Source organism: Schistocerca cancellata, chromosome 7 (genome assembly GCF_023864275.1).
Source record: "Schistocerca cancellata isolate TAMUIC-IGC-003103 chromosome 7, iqSchCanc2.1, whole genome shotgun sequence".
Classification (NCBI taxonomy): domain Eukaryota; kingdom Metazoa; phylum Arthropoda; class Insecta; order Orthoptera; family Acrididae; genus Schistocerca; species Schistocerca cancellata.
Window position 1 is genome coordinate 279,767,119 of NC_064632.1, and position 24,671 is coordinate 279,791,789.

A 24,671-nucleotide genomic window follows, 5' to 3' on the forward strand; every position below is an offset into this window, starting at 1 on the left:
AACCACATTCAGTAAGCACTATACTAAAACGGTCTATATAATGCAAGAAAAGAGTTGACAGTAGCAGAATAGTTTTATTAGTTGACAGTAGCAGAATAGTTTTATTAGTTGACAGTAGCAGAATAGTTTTATTATGTCACAGAAGAATATACGGGTGGAACAACTGAAAGAACAATTCAGATAGAACAATGAAAGTAACAAAATTGTTCATGTTCAGGGAAATGCCTACTACAGCTTTTATTCCGTATTATTAAAACCTCAGATTTTGCTGCCCTTAAAGGCGCTTCAGCAGCCTCATATACAGAATAGTTATCCAGTTCTTGGCTATTTCATATTGCTGGCACAATTATTTTTCTTTCATCCACATTTGTGCAGATTCAGATGTTTTCACAGTTGGTGACCATCTTTCTTGCATGTATAATTATACAGAACACAGAATGCTTTAGTAATATCAATAGCAAACTCCAATTTCACATACTTTGCTCATTAGAACACATGCCATTCATTCTACAAAATGTAAACAAAAACATTTAGCCTACTGAATGTTTTTATGAATGAAACGGTTAGTGCAGACAAGGAAAAAAAAGTCACCTATTTACACGAGACTAGAAAAGATATGATTGTCCTTATAATTCTAAAAAAACACACTTCAATATTTTAGCTACATTTCATACCAGCAGTGTATGACTTCAACTGCACCAGATATAAACTGGGTAGTGACTACAATGATCACCGTAAACTTTTTGAAATATGCGTAGTGGTTACTTATTTTTGAAGTATCCTTATAACTATGACCAACAATGAAAAGAGACCCATGGGTTACTTATTTTTAAAGTATCCTTATAACTACACTCCTGGAAATTGAAATAAGAACACCGTGAATTCATTGTCCCAGGAAGGGGAAACTTTATTGACACATTCCTGGGGTCAGATACATCACATGATCACACTGACAGAACCACAGGCACATAGACACAGGCAACAGAGCATGCACAATGTCGGCACTAGTACAGTGTATATCCACCTTTCGCAGCAATGCAGGCTGCTATTCTCCCATGGAGACGATCGTAGAGATGCTGGATGTAGTCCTGTGGAACGGCTTGCCATGCCATTTCCACCTGGCGCCTCAGTTGGACCAGCGTTCGTGCTGGACGTGCAGACCGCGTGAGACGACGCTTCATCCAGTCCCAAACATGCTCAATGGGGGACACATCCGGAGATCTTGCTGGCCAGGGTAGTTGACTTACACCTTCTAGAGCACATTGGGTGGCACGGGATACATGCGGACGTGCATTGTCCTGTTGGAACAGCAAGTTCCCTTGCCGGTCTAGGAATGGTAGAACGATGGGTTCGATGACGGTTTGGATGTACCGTGCACTATTCAGTGTCCCCTCGACGATCACCAGTGGTATACGGCCAGTGTAGGAGATCGCTCCCCACACCATGATGCCGGGTGTTGGCCCTGTGTGCCTCGGTCGTATGCAATCCTGATTGTGGCGCTCACCTGCACAGCGCCAAACACGCATACGACCATCATTGGCACCAAGGCAGAAGTGACTCTCATCGCTGAAGACGACACGTCTCCATTCGTCCCTCCATTCACGCCTGTCGCGACACCACTGGAGGCGGGCTGCACGATGTTGGGGCGTGAGCGGAAGACGGCCTAACGGTGTGCGGGACCGTAGCCCAGCTTCATGGAGACGGTTGCGAATGGTCCTCGCCGATACCCCAGGAGCAACAGTGTCCCTAATTTGCTGGGAAGTGGCGGTGCGGTCCCCTACGGCACTGCGTAGGATCCTACGGTCTTGGCGTGCATCCGTGCGTCGCTGCGGTCCGGTCCCAGGTCGACGGGCACGTGCACCTTCCGCCGACCACTGGCGACAACATCGATGTACTGTGGAGACCTCACGCCCCACGTGTTGAGCAATTCGGCGGTACGTCCACCCGGCCTCCCGCATGCCCACTATACGCCCTCGCTCAAAGTCCGTCAACTGCACATACGGTTCACGTCCACGCTGTCGCGGCATGCTACCAGTGTTAAAGACTGCGATGGAGCTCCGTATGCCACGGCAAACTGGCTGACACTGACGGCGGCGGTGCACAAATGCTGCGCAGCTAGCGCCATTCGACGGCCAACACCGCGGTTCCTGGTGTGTCCGCTGTGCCGTGCGTGTGATCATTGCTTGTACAGTCCTCTCGCAGTGTCCGGAGCAAGTACGGTGGGTCTGACACACCGGTGTCAATGTGTTCTTTTTTCCATTTCCAGGAGTGTATGAATAACAATGAAAAGAGAGCCAGTTCATTATCAAGCTGTGAAGTGAAAATAAAAGGTGAGAAAGAATGCTTTTTATTGAATAGTTTCCATCAGATTGATTGAGATAGATAGTGTTGCAGGGAACATACAGTGGTTTTTTATGAGAAAAGTAAGTTTTACACATTTCATTCTGCAGCTTGCCCTCATCACAGTACATCTTCCATTGTGGAAACAGTCCCTCATGCAGTCCCAGCCTAAGTTCTCTTTTTTTTTATGTTTGTGGCCAACTGCCATGATATAGTGTCCACATTCGGCTCTACAGTGATCGTAAAAATAAAGCTGCTCAACATGTTTGACCACTGTGACAGACTTCCCCTAATATGCAAGTAGTATTATTTACAGATTTACTTTTACTCTAAACAGCTTACTGCTTTTACCTGTAGCATAGTTAATTGTGGGTGTCGTGGCTGTGAATGTCCATGAAGGGCTCTGCAATATGCTAAATCATGGCTTACATGCTACACATTCAATATCAATGTTCTGCAGACCTTTATGATCATCAAATTGGGTGGTAAAAGAACAATAATGCCAAGAAAATCCTTAAATCAGAAAAACACTGATGGAAAAATCCTACTGCTTATCAACAGAGACAATCAGTTTTTCAAAGCTAAAACAGAGCCAAAAGAAGAAAATAAACAAAAAACATTTCAGTAAACAACTGGTTTTTTCTTCCTTTTTTTCTTTTTCCTTCTCAAAAGCAATCGTTCCACTCAACAAGCTGCAGCTGTATAGAATAAAAGCTATTAATTCTCTATGATTATTATTTTTTCCCTGTGACATCTTGTTTTACAATCAATTTCAAGGCACAAAGACTTCATCTTCATGTACGTAATGTGCCAACCTGTTAAATTCGTATGTGTAAAAAAAGATAATTTTGTCAAAAATAGGTGGTATGTTTTTGGATCCCATCTGTCGGTGCTTGAAACATGATTGGAGTGTTGAGCCACATTGTAACACTTTTAGGACTGTTTTCGTTGTTTGACGTTAGGTAACACAGGCCTGATACATAAAAATTGTTTCAAATTTATTAAGTGATTTTTATAGTGTTTTCAACGCTGATTTCGGGAAAAACAGTGAAAAAATTGCATCACATACAGTTATTTCACACATTGCTTTTCTAGTTTTAGCTTTTTAAAATATTTCAGTACTCTAGTGAGAGTGAATTTTGGTTTTTAGGATCTCCATACAGTGTTATTTAGCCATCTTTGTACTAGATATATGTAAAATAAAGAGTAATTAGGAGAAACCAGCAGTATTTTCATGTCAGTGCCTGTCTGTTGCGCTGCCCCTTCCCCCGCCATCACCAAGCAGTGGGCTTCTGCTATTGTCCTTCAGTTCACAGTACCTCTTCACTCTGTGCTGTTCATGTGTTGTTGTTATTAGTGCTTTAAAGTAGTTTTCTTGTGTTTTGAAGTTGTTTTATGGACAATGGACAGTGGCTACCAGAGGATGTATAAACTCGCCAGACTGCTTCTACTACATTTGTAGTAACTATACCATTAAAAAGCAATGAGGAAAAATTTCCGATTTTGTTGAAAAGCATATTTCGCCTATTTTTGTATAAAGATGATGTGACTTACCAAATGAAAGTGCTGGCAGGTCGATAGACACACAAACGAACACAAACATACACACAAAATTCAAGCTTTCGCAACAAACTGTTGCCTCATCAGGAAAGAGGGAAGGAGAGGGAAAGACAAAAGGATGTGGGTTTTAAGGGAGAGGGTAAGGAGTCATTCCAGTCCCGGGAGCGGAAAGACTTGCCTTAGGGGGAAAAAAGGACGGGTATACACTCGCGCACACACACACACACATATCCATCCACACATATACAGACACAAGCAGACATATTTAAAGACAGACAGACATATTTGGTCTTTAAATATGTCTGCTTGTGTCTGTATATGTATGGATGGATATGTGTGTGTGTGCGAGTGTATACCCGTCCTTTTTTCCCCCTAAGGCAAGTCTTTCCGCTCCCGGGACTGGAATGACTCCTTACCCTCTCCCTTAAAACCCACATCCTTTTGTCTTTCCCTCTCCTTCCCTCTTTCCTGATGAGGCAACAGTTTGTTGCGAAAGCTTGAATTTTGTGTGTATGTTTGTGTTCGTTTGTGTGTCTATCGACTTGCCAGCACTTTCATTTGGTAAGTCACATCATCTTTGTTTTTAGGTATATTTTTCCTTCGTGGAATGTTTCCTTCTATTATAACCATATCATTTGTATAAAGTTAGGTGATCAAGATAAGCCTTGTGTCCCACACGAAGTCTGTTCAGTGTGTGTTGAAGAACTGAGGCAATGGTTTCAACGTAAAAAGCAGTGCTTACGTTTTGGAATACCAGTGGTTTGGAGGGAGCCCAAAAATAATAGTGATGACTACTATTTTTGTTCTTGCAATGTATGAGGTTTCAGTTCGAAAAACAAAAAGGATATTACTTACCCTAACACTCAATCAGACATTCGCCTTGTTCCTCATGGACCTGAAGTACCAATACACTCTCCTCCACGTTCTTTGGATGATATAGATGATTACGAGCCATTGGATCAGCAACGTGATAGTGAGAAGACAGAGATTGCTACGATCCTGGCACAACCGATCCCATTTCATTCTCACAATCTGAACTGAACAATTTAGTTAGAGACATAGGCCTTTCTAAAGAATCGGCTGAGGATCTAGATTGAAAGATAAACATATGTTGGCTCCAGGTACATCCTTTTCTTGGTATCAATTGAGGGAAAAGGAGTTTGTATCTTTATTCGCTCAAAAAGGTGACCTGGTGTTTTACAGTGATGTTCCTGGACTTATGGTGCGTTTCAAAATAGAATATGCTCATGATGAGTGGAGACTTGATTCTTCAAAAAGAAGCCTTAAAGCAGTACTTCTACTCAATGGCAATAAGTATGCTTCTGTATCAGTTAGACGCTTGGTTCACTTAAAAGAATGTTATGAAAACCTGGAAATGATTTTTAGCAAACTCTGCTATTCAGACCACAAATGGACACTATTTGGTGATATAAAAGTGATTTCAATGCTGCTTGGACAACAAAGTGGCTATACAAAGTTCCCTTGCTCTCTCTGTGAATGGGACAGTAGAGACAGAAAGCAAAACTACATAAAAAAGCTTGGAGCTTGAGAAAAACCTTACAGGTAGGAGTTAAAAATGTTGAGAGGAAAAGCCTTGTGGATCCAAAAAGGTGCTACTTCCACCACTTCACATTGAGTTGGGGCTGATGAAACAATTTGTTAAGGCATTGCCAAAAGAAGGGGACTGTTTCAGATATCTTTGTGGACAGTTTCCTGGTTTATCCAAGGCAAAGCTAAAGGAAGGAATCTTTGTCAGACCAGACACTAGAAAACTAATGACAGATCCCAACTTTGTGGACAAAATGGAAACAAAAGAAAAGGCAGCATTGACATCTGTTAAATTAGTTGTTACTGGTTTCCTAGGAAACAAAAGAGATTCAAACTACAAGACAGTTGTTGTAGACATGCTCGGCAACTTTAAGAAGCTGGGTTGTAGCATTAAAGTTCATTTTCTCCACTCACATCTTGACTACTTCCCTGCAAACCTTGGTGATGTAAGTGAAGAGCAGAGTGAAAGATTCCACCAAGACATCAAAGAAATGGAAAGAAGGAAGATGGAATGTCAACATGATAGCAGACTACTGCTGGATGATAAAAAGAGATGATCCTCAACAAGTCCACAGCCGGAAAAGCAATAAAAGAAGCTTCGACAGAAAGCGAAAGTGTTATTATAAGGACTGATAAGCTTAAAGAGAAATGGAAGTGTACTGGAAATGTAGTTTAGAACATGATTTATAAATAAAATAAAGTTTTATAACGTTGGAAAAAATGTAAATTGCTTAAATTTTGTTATTATACCCAAAAATACTCCCTTTTGTGAGAGAAAACCTGATGTGATAGGAAAAAAAGAATTGCATTTTTGAAATCAGTGCTGAAAAGTACATAAAAGTCAGTTATCAAATTTCAAACAAATTTCAAAAAATATTTTTTTGCTGACCTGTGTAATTATTTGTGGCTGATACTGTCTTTCTTAATTATTATTTTTGAAGAAAATGTCATTTTCAGTTTTGTGCATTGGAATTCTGTTATTTGTTTCTGAGGCTGGTGTTGTCAAACTCCACATTTCAACATATATTAATCTTTAGTTTAAAAGCAGCGTCGCTGTACTAAGCTGCTCAGTTCTTTACACATGTGATATTGATGATGGACTTTTATGTAAATTGCTTATGTCATCACAGCTGATGCAGCTGAACTTCCACTATTAAGTAATTTGTGTGTGATGCAGTAAAGACATCCACTTTTTTAATATTTTTATTACTATTAAAACAAAGCTTATTGTCTTTCAATCAGGAAATCTCTTATTACAAGTAATGACTTTTTATTTTTTGTAGATAAACTTGGCAATGAAGATGAGGACAAGGTATCCGTTGTGTCAGATCTGGAGTCAATCCTGACATTTTACTGCAAGAGCCATGGTCTGGAATATGAGAAAGGTTGTGGCTGGGTTGAAATGCTTCTGCCCTTGCTGTCGCTGAAGTTACCTCGAGCAGAGACTTATAATTTATTTGAAGCTATCCTTACAAGATATGTACCAAGGTATATTCTTATCCATGATGTTGCAAAGGCTTTGTCCTAAATTTTTATCTTTGTAATGGAAGCAAGGACATATACTATATAATGGAAGAAAGGACATAAAATTAGTTACATTGTTTGTGTTTAGTGTGTGTTGTACTGCGTGTATTCAATGAAATCAAGATTTCGTTCTTCCATCGCTTAACCATTCAGAAATTTATAGTAATTTTGTGTAATCCATATTGTAGCCTTCCCCCGATTTACTTGTTCCAATGTCCTCAGAAGCCAAGGCCTCCATTAAAAACTGGCTGAAGTTTTGGTGGTGATAGTATGGTGTTGTCAGTAATGTAGTCCACACTAAAACTTGAACTTCAAACACTGTAATACCACTTTTATACTCTCTGAACTACTGTTTATGGCCAATTTGGACCGCATACACTTCAATTCAGTACAGTAAAGGTAGCTACGTACTACACCCGGCAATAGTTCTGTAGTTCCAGTCTGAGTGTAGTAACCTAATACCAATACAGTAATTCACTATTGTGTGTGTGCGCGCCATGAAACTGATCAACAGAAGTCCTTAAACAAATCACTCTCTGCAATAGCAACACTTTAAAATTTTATTTTTGTGGGGGCCCACAGCCTCAGTGTGTTTTGAGAATGAAATCATGGTCCAAGTGGGCTCTGTTCTCTAAATTATCTGTGCAATCGGCCATTTGCAACATTGAGTCATTTTCAAGTCCTGTAATAACTTCAAAAATGGTGACATTGATTTATAGATCAATTGTCTACAATCTCTCAGATACATGTATATTGTGTGACCCAAGTTATTTATGTATCTTGAGCTGCCAGCTTCACTTTACATTGTAATACAGCACTGGTACATGTGACCAGGAATATGCCTTACCTCTGTGCATAGATGGCACAAAAACAATACAATATTGTACATGGTTACATCTGTTTGCCGACATAAACGGAAATATGTCATCTTATAGTACATATATCTGAAAACAAAGATGATGTAACTTACCAAACGAAAGCATTGGTATGTTGATAGAGACACAAACAAACACAAACACACACACAAAATTCAAGCTTTCGCAACCCATGGTTGCTTCATCAGGAAAGAGGGAAGGAGAGGGAAAGACGAAAGGATGTGGGTTTTAAGAGAGAGAGGGTAAGGAGTCATTCCAATCCCGGGAGCGGAAAGACTTACCTTAGAGGGAAAAAAGGACAGGTACACACACACACACACACACACACACACACACACACAGATATCCATCCGCACATATACAGACACAAGCAGACATATGTAAAGGCCTTTACATATGCTTTCTTCCCACGTATCAATAACTTCCCTAACAGTTATTCCATGGAAATTTCTCAGGTTCTCAAAGCCTCTTTAGAAAGAAAGAAAATAGCTCAAGGAAGAGAATAGAACAAGAAAAGCTGAGGCGTGTACTGTTGCCCAACTGCGAAGCGTCTCAAAGCATGGGAACCCCCCTAAGCTTTCCTAATGTGACACTGGATGTATCTTTTCAGATCCAGTATGTTTCTTAACCCAAGAACTTTGGGTCTTTGTGTAAGCTAAGTGATAAACATTGATATGGGGTTGAACTCTCCACGAGCAATGGTCCGTGATACACTAGTAAAAACTTTTTGATTTCACAGGACACTTTCATCAATCTCTGTTTCATTTTGACCATCGCCAACTCACCGGGCTGGAAAGATGTTTGGCTTGGCCATGTCTCTCCTTGGCCCTCCTTGACATTCGCTCCTTGGCCATCTTCTCAATCTTGTCGAGTGTGAGAACCAGGCTCATCAGGAAAGCTACTTCTTTCACAATAATATTTGTGGGTTTCCAGCCAAATATTAATTTGCACAGTGTGAAAATTGCGGCTTTGTGCCATAGATTGTTGATTAAATCCTCAAATCATTCAATAAAATTGGCCCAGGTGGTGTTATACCTGTGACAAACAGTCCAGTACAACCGATTTGATTCTTTCATCAGCCCCTCAGTGGAGTTACACTGTAGGAAGTATGGTGAAATCCTTACATGCGTAACCTGGCTCCTCTCTAGATAACTTCAAACTTGGTATAAGTAAATGGCAGAACATTGCCTGGTAGTAATTTAATTGGCTCCCAACTTGTACAATATAAACATTCTCCACCTTCTCTATTTATACTTTTGTGTTCACGTGTCTTATCAGATAGAACTGCACATACTTGGAGAACGCATCTAACATAACAAAAATATATGTGCACCAACTCTTGATACGGACAATGGACAGAAGAGATCCATGGTGATTAATTGCCTCAGTGCTTCCACCTGACTACTTTGACATAGGCCCTGAATTGATACAGTGGAAGCTCATATTTTTTGACACTGATCACGCATGGCGATGCACTTCTTCACCTGCCTCCACGTGTTCTTGAAAAAGATAGTCACTTGTAATTTAGCTTTGCATATACTGACTTGGGCGTAACTAGTGAATTTTCTGGTTTTACTCCTTGTGCAGGTGGACATCTAAACACACTAAACAGTCTGTCGTGAAGTGACAGTTACAAAGGCACTGGGATTCGCCCCACTAGGCCTATAAGGCTAAAAGTGTTGCATCTTCATTATCCATCCTTAAGGGCAGTTCATATTTAGAATCTCCATTGAATACAAATTTATGAGAGGATGTACTGCAAAGAAGGCCTCCAAATTTTTTATGTGAAAACTCTTAAAGCTTTTTAAATGAAGTTAATATTCTAGATGTCTACATATTTTCAGTCCTCTGCCAGCAGAGTTCTCCAGATTGTAGCGTGTAACATTGTGATGTGTAACATGACTGTGTCTATTGTGCTACAATTGATTTTCAAATTTGAAGAGTTTGTCCACACCTGGAGCACCCAATGCTTCAACATGACAATGCCAGACCACACATGAGCATTGAATGGTCATAGATTTCGTGAATCAGGTCACTCAGAGCATGTACATGTTGACTCGGAAGATACAATTCCTAATCTCCCTGATCTTTCATTCTTCATCTAAAGATTATACCTTGTATATTATAAGATAATTCACCTTAGGCTGTTTACACAAGCCCGAAGTGCTTCACATACTTCAGGTGGTCATTCCTGTTCCGTTCCGTATGAATGTCTCACCAAATTGTGGCTTTGTGCTGGGTGCTTTTCATAAACAAGACTTTTAGCTCTTCCGAACTGTTCCCCTGCTCAGCCTTTCCCCGTCTGCAGATAAGTGGGATAGCACATGCGCTGCCTACATGTCAAAATTGCTGCAGGTACATGGCCCACCTTGCTAATCTTGGATATCTAAGGCAGAAGAGAAAAGCTAAGCGCTTTATGATCCGTCAAAATTATTGTAGGTTTCCGTTAAGTAATTTTTAAACTTCTAAAACCCATACATGATGGCCAGCACCTCCTGCTCAGCCACACAGTAATTGCACTCCACCACTGTCAACATCCTACTTGTAATTGACATGGTATGATGTTGAACCTGACCCCCCCCCCCCTGCCCCCCCCCCCTGCCCCCCCACACACACACACATTCTGTGACATAAAGAAAAGCTTTGTAAAGTCTGGATGGTACACATTTGGTTTTCAGCAATTGCATCTTGAGTTCTTGGAACGCTGCTTCACAGACTTCTTTCCAGGTACATACTGCATTCCTTTTGAGCAGTTGGTTCAGAGACGGATTGTTAAAAGCATGTGAGGAGACAAATCTCTATAAAAGCCAAAAAGACTGAACATGACTCCTAGTTGCTTCTTGAATTCCAGACTAGGAAATTCCGTTATCGCTCTGAGCATTCCTCCTTTGGATGCTATGCCGTCCACTTTAATGGCATGCCCTAACAATGTTATTTCACTTTTAACCAGTTCAGTTTTGCTACATTTGAGCTACTTAGTTCCTTTCTTCATGGTGACAAATAACTAGCTCCAACAAGTTATAAAGTTCTTCTGTTTTGTATATGGCTAACAATACATTATCAATATAAACTGTCAGTTGTTCCATCAACAGGATAAATGCATGAACTGAAATGTTCAGACTAAACAGCACCACACAGAACAGGTAAAACAAGCTGCCGTGTAAAAATGCAGTACACTTTTTGGATTTTGATGCTAATATAAAATTCCAGTACCTGCACACTATGTCCTTAGACAACAAGAAACTTGGGCTTAACTAGTGAATTTTCTGGTTTTACTTCCTGTACAGGTGGACATCGAAACACAGTAAATAGACTGTCGTGAAGTGACAGTTAAAAAGGCACTGGGATTTGCCCCAGTTGGCCTATAAGTCTAAAAGTGTTGCATTCTCATTATCTATCCTTAAGGGCAATTCATATTTGGAATCTCAATTGAATACAAATTTATGAGAGGATGTACTGCAAAGAAGGCCTCCGAATTTTTTATGTGAAAATTCTTAAAGCTTTTTAAATGACACAAACATTATCAATGTTCTCCGTCTTTGTTCTAGATTTCTACATGTTTTCAGTCCTCTGTTAACAGAGGTCTCCAGATTGTAGCATGTAACATTGCAATGCGTAACGTGTGTATGTCTACTGTGCTACAATTGAGTTTCAAATCTGAAGAGTTTGTCCACACTTGGAGCACCCACTCCGTCAGCATGACAATGCCAGACCACACACGAGCGCTGCGACGTCTGCAACAACCCGACACCTTGAGTTCACTGTCATCAATCATCTTCCATACAGTTCCAGTCTCTGATTTTCACCTGTTTCCAAAACTTCAAGAACACCTTCGAGGACTTCACATTGATAACTGATTAAGCAGTGCTAGCAGAGACGAGGTTGTGGCTCCATCAACAAAATCAAACATTCTACAGTGATTGTATTACAAATAAATATTTAGACAAGAAGAATAAGACGTAGAATGATACTAAAGTTTGTTTTATTTATTAACTTTCAGAGTTTTCACATAAAAAATTCAGAGGCTTTAAGATTCAGCATGCTGTTTAGATAATTTGCTTACCCCTAAATGCAATCCTGTGCTCTACTGTACTTGCTTCTTAAAGTTCTGTCGCTTGCAGTTCGGAAGTGATTTCAGCCTTACATTTTTTAATATTGTGCTTTGCCACCCAAGCCAGCCAAAGTGGCCGAGAGGTTCTAGGCACTGCAGTCTGGAACCACTACGGTCGCAGGTTCAAATCCTGCCACGGGCATGGATGTGTGTGATGTCCTTAGGTTAGTTAGGTTTAAGTAGTTCTAAGTTCTAGGGGACTGATGACCTCAGCAGTCAAGTCCCATAGTGCTCAAAGCCAATTGAACTTTTTTTTTTTTTTTTTTTTTTTTTTTTTTGCACCCAAAGTTCATACACTTGCCACCAAAGTGAATTGTTATTCTTTACTGTTCCTAATGCAGTCAGTTGCTGTTTGTCAAACAGCCTCACAGTTCTGAAATATCATCACCACAAAGTTCATCAAGAATGTTATGATGACTCGAACTACTGCTGGGCCGATGAGGCTGCGTGACACTCACACCATGCACTGTGGGTGCTCTCTCCACCCTGGTCAAAGCCATTAAAACATGCCGGCAAATGCTCTAACAGGCCAGCAGGCAGACCTGCGGCCCTCACCAATCACTGTCACACCCCACTAAGATCAACTTTGTCATCTTCATTTCGCACTTTGTTCACACTCAGTCCTTGAATATTATTTGCCAACAGTCTGCTTGAGATTGGGACCTCAGACCTTGTCTCTGGCCAATCTTGCATCAAGAGACTATGTGGCTGAACTGGTCAGGTGGAATATGGTGATCACCACATTCTGCATTGTAATCCACAATGGCTACCACTCGTCACTCTTTGCATGCATTTTGCCTGTGGTCCCATTTACACATAAGATGCATCGACCTACTGCCATCTTGCCGTGATTGTCTGTTCTGGCTGCCATACTGGCCATGCAGTTGTTCCACACTTTGAAGGAAATGGACATAATTATTGAAATTATTCCGTGGTGCTGCAATCAGCTCTTGTCGAATATAGAATGGCAAAGTACATCTGCTGCAAACAGTTCTGTAGTGAAGCCCATGTCACCATAATTAATATATTTCCAGCGGTGTTTGCAGAACACTTTCATGGTGCCATGATCAGCTTGTTACTTGTTCCCGCTACAGAAATCTACTAGCAACTATTGCTGAACTCGTTTAAATCATTACAATCCTTGATAACATCTACTGTTGTGTTGACCAAAATACTGGCAGCACATCCATGAATTCTTGTATGAATAATTTTGGGTGCACTTTTCCATGTGAATCGAAATAATTTAATTTCCTGCAGTGGATGAATGCCGCTTCCACTGAGGTAAGAGGCGGGTGTTGTACTACATTTCTAGATAACTTTAAAATCTCTTTGTCTGTTTTGATTAGTTTCACATCAGCTACTTGATTACGCACTAGCTACTTTTTTTTTTTAAAAATGAAACTCTCTACTTAACCTGGTGAAGTGGAATCTAGTGGGCCCTTATCTCTATTGGCCATTCTATTCTGAAGTGTTACAAGTGTGCCCCACAGTTAAGAATCTGAGACCATATGTTTTCAAAGAATACAGCAGCACGTCATCTGTTGCTGCCCCATCTGCCACTGCTGCTGAGACGTGCAGCCACCCTGCTGCTTGGCACCGCTTGCTCCCGGTGCCACTGTGTCTGCTGCCTGTTGTTTCGGAACATTTTGCTTCTAAGTTTTACAACCAACCCTGTGACGTAGTCAGTTTCATGAACGTTCTCAGCGTACTATAACACACACTGTTCTGCTGAAAGCAGGAGAAGTGTCAACGTTCATCCGATGATTCTCTGTGGTGCATATAAAAAACCTAAACATGCTCTTGGAGTATTCTGTTTGGCTCTATTATTAATTACACAGTATTATCAGTTACAGTATCCGATAGTGTTTCTCGGCACAATGCTGCACCATTTTGGAACATTTAAATCCTCTCATGTGAGAAATTAATTGTATTTAACCCCTTTTGTTGCTAATAAGAGCAGTTGCATTGCGAGAAAATAACTATCAAACCCTAACCGACAACACGCTTCGGAACACACTGTCTGTACCAGGAAGCAGAAGTTTAGCAGAGGTGTGCGACAGTTTCAATGCAGACCTACCTGTTGGTATTGTGTCCTTGTCAGTCTGCACATTCTCGATGTGTTAACCTTGCCTCCCTTTACCAGTAGTACAGTTGTTCATACACTAAACCCCAACTTGTGAACTCGTTGCTGACTTAACTCTGACATAACACTCATGGTGTGGTCTGTACACCAGCAAACAGAGAACAAACAAATCTGGTAAACTCTTAATATATTGTTGAGGCCCGGTACCTACAGTTTGGCAAGTGTACATTTATTACAGCAATTATGCAAAGTTACAAGTGAGTTCATCAGAATTGACGGAGCTCATGTGATCACAACTACTTCACAGCACAAGCGCCATGGACAAAACAGTTACTCAGGTATGGATTTACAATTTAATCTGCACAACAGCTGCATACTGTGCCGCATATGATTTATGCTCTGTGCCATGTGGAAGTTAAGGCCACAATGCCGGGTTAGTTTTTGAACTGCTGGCAATATGTAATACAATATTCTTCAAGTCACAAAATTATCTAAACCCTCCAGCGTGACGAAGAGGTAATCAACAACAACATAGTCACAAGATTGAGAGAGTGTACAAATAGATAGTCCACATCGTCCCACTTATTCACATGTGTTGGAGTGATGGCGTACTGCACAACGTAAGCTTTGCTCATTACCTATCATTGTGTAAGTCTGTTTAAATAGTCACGATCGAAATATACTTAATCAACACCAATCAAAATACTGCCTATACAGTTGTACTTTTAGGCGTTGTTAATTGGACATGAAGAAAAAGAAAACTTGTTATGCCATAGAGGTGTGTTCTCCATGAACAATGGCTCATCACCTCCACTAGAAACCTTTCTGTCCTGTAAGTGACATCAGACCGTCCTCTTTAGGAATATTAATCCTTCTCATAACATAATGGCCTCACACAATAACTCCAGTGTAGACACTCTTACACCGCTATGTGAAATAATTTCCCTCACCTCCTGAATCTGACAACTCATAATTTTATGATGGACTGTTTTTCAATTTTGTGCTGCACTGTCTTGAACTGTTCCAGCTGAACTGAGGAGGTGTCTACCACTGCAGACTATGCTGTGTTTCTATTTGTGCTTTCTGTGGTATTCTTACTGCAACCTTTCAAACTTCCCGACACTGCAGTCGGAACTCCCATCGCGATGACTTGGATTTTTGGCGTGTGCCCTCTTCCTACTGCACAGCAATGGGTTCTTGTCGCTGCTGCCAGCTACACAGCTCTGATTATTATACTCAATCAGAATTCAAATATCTCAAGAGACTAAACTTGTATCACAATGTGGTTTTGATAAATCTTAATCATTGCTGTAATCTGCAAACTTAGTACCTCTGAAATGAGCGTGCACAGTGGGGTGACATACTACTGCCATAACTCAACTACCTATCAAAATATATGACACTTCATTTCATAAATACCTCAGATGGAACGTACAACCCAAAATTGCTTGAGTCTAACAATGGAAGCTGATAATTTCCCCCCTCCCGCTCCCCCATGTCCCCTTGACAATTAATGGGTTAGGAAGCCAATGTTTGATATGTAGGGAACACATTACAAATTTGTGCCAACAGGTTCTCCAACCAGCCTACGAGGAACTCACACCAGGAATTGCATTCTATATTTGTGAGCATCTTTAGTTTGATAACAAGGTGTTTGGATCTGCCCTCACGCACCACCCCCAAGAATATGATTTGACTGAACTGAGATGAAGGTTGTCTCAAATGAAGTGAATGCAGATGAGATGAGGGATAGAGAAATCTAGAGAGTAAATAGGATTGAGAAGTCAGAGTAAAGTGTATGAGAAGGACTGGAATATAACAATGTTGTGAAAAGGAAAGTTGCTACTCACCATATAGCGGAGACGCTGAGTCGCAGATAGGCACAACAAAAAGACAGCTTATCTGCAACTCAGCATCTCCACTATATGGTGAGTAGCAACTTCCCATTTCACGATATTGTTATGTTCCATCCTTAATTTCCATTGTTTGTTTGTAGGATTGGAATATGCGAGCAGAGATCTCACAGATGCAACTGGAAATTGTGGCATGCTGCCAAGAGGACTGCAGATGTATATGCTGTACACCTCTTTTACTTTGAAACTTCCTGGCAGATTAAAACTGTGTACTGGACCGAGACTCGAACTCAGGACCTTTGCCTTTCGCGGGCAAGTGCTCTACCAACTGAGCTACCCAAGCACGACTCACGCCCTGTCCTCACAGCTTTACTTCTGCCAGTACCTCGTTTGGAAGATAGGAGATGAGGTACTGGCAGAAGTAAAGCTGTGAGGACGGGGCGTGAGTCATGCTTGGGTAGCTCATTGGTAGAGCACTTGCCCGCGAAAGGCAAAGGTCCCGAGTTCGAGTCTCGGTCCGGCACACAGTTTTAATCTGCCAGAGGAAGTTTCATATCAGCGCACACTCCGCTGCAGAGTGAAAATCTCATTCTTTTACTTTCTTGACACTTCCAAACATAGGATGGTAGTCTTTTTCAATTACTGTCAACTGTCACTTAAGAGATAAAAAACTAATAAGGTATCTCTTCACTTCACAGGGGCTGCAGAAAGAATGGAACACCATTCCACTTGTTCAGGCTTCTGCTATTGTATCACGATCCAGAATTATGTTCTTCACTGGATACAATGCGCATCAGTCCTGACCAGTACTGTCTCACATGGGTAAGCTTTGAACTATGATCTCATTACATATTCAATTTGTTAAACTTTCACTGACTCTTGCACATTCTGTGTGTTTCTGAATTCATACACATTTAAATAGTTTCTATTTAAAATATCAATTTAGCTTGGATTTATTGACAGTTGGATGGTCTTTGTGTTATGTAGCAGACATGTTTTCTGTTATTCATTTCTATTAAATCAATAACAATTTTTAATTCCTTGACAACCAAAATGTTGAAGTTTTGTAGTTTCTAAAAGCCAAACAAAAACTGAAATTATTACTTAAGGCCAACTGTGTAAACACCACTGACTGGAGGTCAATTTTGACCTTCGTTCAGAAATTGAACTCTGTTCATGACTCCATGCCATTGAATAACCCTAAACTTATATCCACCGAAGGAGGTGCAGTGTTGATTTAAATTAGCATGAAACACTTTTTAGTGCTGCAGAAGAAGTCCTTGTAAAGTGCAAACACTATATGATGAAAGGAGACCACACACTGAAAAGCAGAAGCATTTAGTTCTCGCTAGGCACCTCACAAAAGAAAGAAAATGTATTAACTTTTGGATTTATCCTTTGACAAGCTAGGAGTGGAAAAAAAAACCCTACTACATGGTTCTACCTAGACTGACAGTGCAAATGCTATTTTGCAGCAGGTGGACAGATTGTGGTGGGGCTAGTGTCAAGTGGGGTGGGTGGAGGGGGACGGAAAGGTGCTGGGTGTGGGTGGTTAGCGGCTCAGAGGGAGGTAGCAGATTTTTGGCTAGGTATGGAGCAGGGAGAGTTGGCTGGTATATGGGCTGGTACAGTTTTAGCAGCCGTTGGAAGTGCCACACGCTGAAGGTGACATGGAGACATGAATTGGGAAAAGTTGACAGTATGGAGGAAGGGAAAATTGTTGGTGGAGGGTGCAAGGATGGTGGGTTGTCAGAGATTGAGGTCAGGATGATTACAGGAGTGGAGGATGTGTTTTAGGGGTAACTCTCATCTGCGTATTTCTGAAATGCTGACGGTGGAGGGAAGGATCCAGATGCCTCGGGTTGTGAAGCAGCCGTTGAAATTTTGGATGTTGTGCTCAGCTGCATGTTGTGTCGCTGTGTGGTCAACTTTGTTCTTGACAACAGTTTGGCAGGGACCATTCATCCTGGTAAACAGCTGGCTATTAGTCATACTAATATAAAAAGCTGTGCAGAGCTGGTATATGACATGGCTGTATCCACTGGTGGCTCAGCCTCTGATGGGGTAGGACAAGCTTGTGACAGCACTGGAGTAGGAAGTGCTGGGTGGATGGATTAGGTAGTATTGCACCAGGGTCTTACACAGGGATAAGATCCCTGTGGGTAGGGGCTGAGATTGGGAGTGGCATGAGGATGGACTATATAATGGTTAGGGAGAGAGATAATGTGACATAGTTATGCTAGTGCATGTTTAGCCACGCCAGAAATTGTAATTCCAGAAACGCATGCAGGTATGGATGTGTATGAGTTAAGAAGCATCGTGGCAGTTCTGGAACATTAATTGAAGATTAATTTCTTTGAGCTTTGGTTTAAGGCATGGTAATCATACCTCCCTATAATATCTTTGCTGCACGGAGATGACACGAATAAAAATAATTACAAATATTTATGTTGCATAAAGACCATTTAAAGAATCTGCACAACTAGGATGTTACGGAGGTTGGGTAGGCTACGGAATACCACTTTAGGAAGTGTGGGAATGATATTGGGTAGGATGTCCTTGATTTCATGACATGATGATTGGTAATCAAAGCCCTGGTAAAGGCAGCAGTTCAGTTGTTCCTGTCATGGGTGATTTGGGGTGGTTTATAGCTGGTTCTTGGGCTGGTGTCTGTGAAGTCAGTTGTGTCTCAGAGATATACTCAATCCACTGACCCAGCACTTCCTGTTCTAGTCCTGTCACAGGCTTGTCCTACCCTGTCAGAGGGAGGCCACCTGTGAAACTGGCCATGGCATATACCAGATCTACTGCAGTCACTGCACAGCTTTTTGTATTGATATGACTACCAACAGTTGTCCACCTGGATGAACAGCCACTGCCAAACTGGGGGCAAGAGAAAAGTAGACTACCCTGTGGTACAACATGAAGCTGAATATAACATACTTGATTTTAATAGCTACTTCACAACCCAGGCCATCTAGCTCCTCCCCTCGACCTCCAGCTTCTCTGAAGTGTGCAGGTGGTTGTTTCCCCTACATCACATTTTCTGCTCCCAAAACTGTTCTACTCTCAATCGGGATAACCTACTGTCCCCACACCAACAGTTTCTACTCCCACTGTCCTATAACCTCTTACCAATTCATGCCCCTTCTCCCTCATTGTGCTCACCCTCTGCCAACACACCCACCAGTCTTTTCCCTTCTGCCCCCCCCCTTCCCCCCTACTCCCACAGCATCCTGAAGCTGCTGGCCACCTTCTACAGTATCTCCTGCATGCTCTACTTGATGGCACTCTTCTCTCTCCCCACCCTTTGCTATCCCTCCTCCTTCCTTGCCCATACCTGATTGCTGCTTTCATTCACTGCAACAGTTGCATTCTGGCTAAAGTAGCCAGAAATTGTAGTCATGTGTGCATGAAGTGTGCCTACTTGTGTGAATGTGTGTGTGTGTGTGATTGTGCGCGTGCGCGCGTGTGGGGTCGAAAGCTTAGTGTTAACAATGTTTTTGTTGTGCCTATCTGGAACTCAGTGTGTCATCTTTATGGTGAATAGCAGTCTACCATTTTCATAATCATTGATATTTCAACGTGGACTTTCCATCGTTTACTTGCATAACGTAATTTCTTAACCTAGCCTTACAATTATTTAGGAATAAAGGAGACGATTCAAAAGGGAGAAGTGCTGCATCGTTGATAGGTACACAGACAAAAGGTACAGAGCTTTGCTAACTTTTTTCAAGCTTGTAGGAAAAATAAGCCCCACTCCCCCCCCCCCCCCCCCCCCCCCCCCCCCTTACAACACACACACAGACACGTACGTATGTCTCCGTAAATTGTGCTCAGTCAACTGCCAGATCTTTCCTGGCCCATGGTGAGTATACCTTTTGTTTTTGTACCTATCGACAGTGTAGCGCTTCTGCCTGCCAGATCTTTCCTGGCCCATGGTGAGTATACCTTTTGTTTTTGTACCTATTGACAGTGCAGCGCTTCTGCCTTTTGGTGTCGTCCCCTTTATTCCTAAATAATCGTAATTGTCAGTCCGAACTTTCTGTGCTTTATTAACCTCCGTCCGAACAGGCCTCGGAAGGTCCAACGGTACCGACCAGCTGCCGTGTCATCCTGAGCCTACGGGCATCACTGGATGTGGATATGGAGGGGCATGTGGTTAGCACACCACTCTCCCAGCTGTATGTCAGTTTAAAAGACCGGAGCCATTACTTCTCAGTTAAGTAGCTCCTCAGTTTGCCTAACATGGGCTGAGTGCACCCCACTTGCCCACAGTGTTCGGCAGACTGGATGGTCACCCATCCAAGTGCCTGTTTATTATTTACTTCTTCTTGACTGTATTTCCAGTAAACAAAAAACATATATTTTGTAAAGATACAAGATTGTGAGTTGACAGTTGCAGTTGAACTTGACTTGACATGTGAAATTTTGCCAGTCAGAGATGATTCTACTTCACAGTTATACAATCTGGGATTAACATATATACAATGCAGGGTTTCAAATGCAGTTTGATCTGAGATCATTTTCTGTGTTAATCTATGGTCAGTTGCTTTATACAGTTGGCCGTTATAGTACCATTCATATTTGAATCTGTGCTCTCCTTGAGAAACCATTACCTTTTCAGCAAACTTCCATTAATAATATATTCATGATTATCAGTTCCAGTCGCTGTTTGCAGCAACGTGCAGCTTGCCTGTTGTACTTTGCATGTGGGATGTTTATTTCCGTCAAGAAGATCCATTCTTCATCTACTTCCTTGCTCTTGTAATGCTTGTTAATGCAAGGTGAGGAAAGTAAGTGCTGGTAAATTACCAGAAATGCATGCTTGAAATCATAAGGATAATCATTCACTAACCAAAAGTGAGAAATTATTGAAATGTATTTAAAACTGAATCATTTTGTTGCATGCCAGTGCAGTGTTAGAATGAATGACGAGGTAATGAAATACAATAGTGTTCCCATGCTGTATGATTTAATATAATTGAGAGAGACATGTTGTTAGAGCTGAAACACAGTTACTTTTAATTGATTCAAAAAATATTAGAAACATTTGTTAAATACATATACATCAAGAAGTAAATGCCATAATTATGTGAAAATTTAATAGAACTGGTGTATGAGTAAGGCACTTTTTAATGTACAGGAAACTGGAACATTTTTGGGGAATTGTTTGTGTATTGTCACAGAGAGGAAGTGTGAAAATAAGTTAATAACCATACACTTGAGTTTCAACAAAGTTTTGTGTCTGTGTTGATCAGAGGTTTATACTCCACAGTTCAGTTGTACATCAGATACAGACACGCAATATGAAATCAAGTGATGTGGTGTTGCCCAAAACTAGGCTTTGTTCATATCTGAACTGCAGCAGGTCACCAAAGCAAATCCCACAGTGTATGCAAACACAGTAATTATGTAGCACTTTGAAGACAGCCAGTGAAAGTCTGTAAGTGGGAAATGGTATTTACGTTCATTTACTCTCACTTGAGTAATCCATGTTGCTATTGTTGTCTGAAGGTGTTTTTATGTTTTGTAACAACACTTACCTGACATTAGTTTCCATCTTCCAAGAGTACACACAAATGTTTGGTATTGCTTGCATTTAAGGTTGGGTTGATTTGTAGGAAGAGACCAAACAGCGAGGTCATCAGTCTCATCAGATTAGGGAAGGCTGGGGAAGGAAGTTGGCCGTGCCCTTTCAAAGGAACCATCCCGGCATTCGCCTGAAGCAATTTAGGGAAATCACAGAAAACCTAAATCGGTATGGCCGGACACAGGATTGGACCGTTGTCCTCCTGAATGTGAGTCCAGTGTACTAAACACTGTGCCACCTCGCTCGGTGCATGTTAGGCTCCATAATTTCCAGCAGGTTATTTAAGTGACTGTAAGACCAGAGCATAAGAACCCCTCGCCCATAGAATTGGCACATACTGCTTCAAGTACAAAATTTTGTGCTCATTGGACAGTAATGTGGAGCAATTGGTTGTTATGTCCCAGCCCCATTAAGGGAATGCCACACTGCTTTTGTCCGTGAGATTCACGAGCAGCTCAATATCAGCTGGCATCAGCAGTGGAGGTGATGGTGGGAATGGTGGCAATGACAGTGGTGCAGTCCCTTGGTCTATGACGCCAGGCTGTAATGCCAAATCATCTCCACAGAAGATACTATACGGCAATGAAATCGGAGGACTACTCCTTTGATAAGGTATTGCCCCTTGTGGCTGCAAGTTGCAAAGCATGTGGTAAGAGTCGTGTATGCACGAGTTTACTTGTTAATTCCAAATCCCCCTTGCTGACATTTATGTGTAGATAATTTCTCCCCCAAGACTCTGATGGTTTAGCTCACGATCTCGAGGCCATTCAGCGTAGATACCCGAGGTGTGATTTACCTACAGCTACTAGTGTGGTTTCCTGTAAGCTCTGATTGACTGCCAGTTTCAAACACTGGCACAGTTCATAGAATATCAGGTTTCGACAGTTTTTAAGTTTCCTGATCATTTGATAGCTATACAGTAGAACTTCAAGTTACGGGTGCTGAGTAGGAATTTTTGAATTCTTGGTTCGCAGAAACCAAACTAGTATATTAATCAGTACTTCGTGAACAACGTGACTGCCCTTGCTGCTAATGGTGTTTATGAAATTGTACACTAGCAGCTACAATGTGATATTTCTGAGAATAGTAGGATGATGAAACCTCACATATTTTCTTAGACTGACGAGTCATACAGAGGGGATTAATTTCCTCAGGAAAAAAGGTGTGGTCCCAGAAAGAAACTGTTATCACTGTAATCTACCAGACAGTATGTCTTCTACCTGGCAGCTGCTGTTACAGATTTGAATTACATCCATTTCCAGTGACCTTATGATTTCTTATGATTTCTCGATAACATTTGGTTTGCAAAACTGATGTCTACTTGTGGAGTGCATCTATAAGTGCATCTATAAGTAAATATAATGGATCTGGTTTTGCTGGTCAACTTTTCCTCTCTGTGTTTTGACATACTGTTTGAAAATTTTCATTCACTTTAATAGATTTGATGAGAGTTATGAAAACCATCTTACATTGCACTGGAAGAACATTAATGAAACAAAGGAAACTCTAGGTAGGAATATCAACATTGTAGGAAAGGACAGATTGCTACTTTCCGTAAAGAATACATGTCAAGTTGCAGAAAGGCACAATTAAGACACTCACATAAAGCTTTTGGCCACAGTCTTTGTCACTAAAACACACACACACACACACACACACACACACACACACACACACACACGCACACACGACTTCCAACTCTAGCATCTCAGGCCAGAATGGTATTCTAACCCGAGATGCTGGAGTTGGCGGTTTTGTGTGTGTGTGTGTGTGTGTGTGTGTGTGTGTGTGTGTGTGTGACAAAGGCTGTGGCCGAAAGCTTTGTGTGAGTGTCTTTTAATTGTGTCTGTCTGCAATTTGACATAACTTCTTTACAGTAAACAGGAAGAACATTTATCTATCTATATATTTATTTATAATAGAGGGAAACATTCCACGTAGGAAAAATATATCTAAAAACAAAGATGATGTGACTTACCAAATGAAAGTGCTGGCAGGTCGACAGACGAACACAAACATACACACAAAATTCAAGCTTTCGCAACAAACTGTTGCCTCATCAGGAAAGAGGGAAGGAGAGGGAAAGATGAAAGGATGTGGGTTTTAAGGGAGAGGGTAAGGAGTCATTCCAGTCCCGGGAGCGGAAAGACTTACCTTAGGGGGAAAAAAGGACGGGTATACACTCGCGCACACACACACATATCCATCCACACATATACAGACACAAATGTCTGCTTGTGTCTGTATATGTGTGGATGGATATGTGTGTGTGTGCGAGTGTATACCCGTCCTTTTTTCCCCCTAAGGTAAGTCTTTCCGCTCCCGGGACTGGAATGACTCCTTACCCTCTCCCTTAAAATCCACATCCTTTCGTCTTTCCCTCTCCTTCCCTCTTTCCTGATGAGGCAACAGTTTGTTGCGAAAGCTTGAATTTTGTGTGTATGTTTGTGTTCGTCTGTGTTCGTCTGTCGACCTGCCAGCACTTTCATTTGGTAAGTCACATCATCTTTGTTTTTAGATATATATATATTTATTTATTTATTGATGGCAGGTTTGAGACTGTTTTTCATCAATCAGTCAATAAATAAATGTTCTTCCTGTGCAATATAAGATGGTTTTCATAATAGTTAATTGGAATCACAAAACAGTTCCAGCTCCATTCTAACTCCATTATGCTGGAGATACTGATTAATAGATTTGAATTTATCATCATCTGTGTGCTGTTATAATCGGGCAGCGCAATGTTACGCATCTTCCCAAGTGTATTTGTTTCAGGCCTAGTTGGAGATAGAGGGGCTATTTTGTTTATTTGTGGTAACAGGAACGAGCTAAATGATAATATGCTATCTGTGACTTTCCATTATTGTAGGAATGAAAGATGTTAAGTAGGTATCTTTTTCTGATTTCTCTTTTGTTGAAGACAAATGGCTAAGCAGGGTGAAACATAAGTGAAAACAGAAAATATAAATTGAATAAGTGAGCTATAAAAGCTGCATCCTTGTAAACAGTGTAAATCATATGTATGTTATAATAAAGTACTTTACACCTAGTGTCTGTTTACCTGTAAATTAAGGAAAAACTAGTAACTTTTTAGCTGAATGTTACATAAAGAAGATTTCTTTTGTTTTCCAGATGATTTATTGTTTGCATGAAAGTCTCCATAATACTAGTAGACCATTCATTA

The 24,671-nt window shown here is 41.1% G+C and overlaps 1 protein-coding gene across 1 annotated transcript in view; it reads left to right on the forward strand.

The window, feature by feature from the left end:
* The window catches only part of LOC126092451 (TBC1 domain family member 23), a 251,795-nt gene that overhangs the window by 66,681 nt on the left and 160,443 nt on the right, over positions 1–24,671 (forward strand). Inside the window, exons 3-5 of the mRNA XM_049908052.1 lie at positions 6,732–6,936; positions 16,593–16,716; positions 20,557–20,681. Of these exons, the coding sequence (XP_049764009.1) occupies positions 6,732–6,936; positions 16,593–16,716; positions 20,557–20,681 (454 nt within the window). The remainder of the gene's footprint in view (positions 1–6,731; positions 6,937–16,592; positions 16,717–20,556; positions 20,682–24,671) is intronic.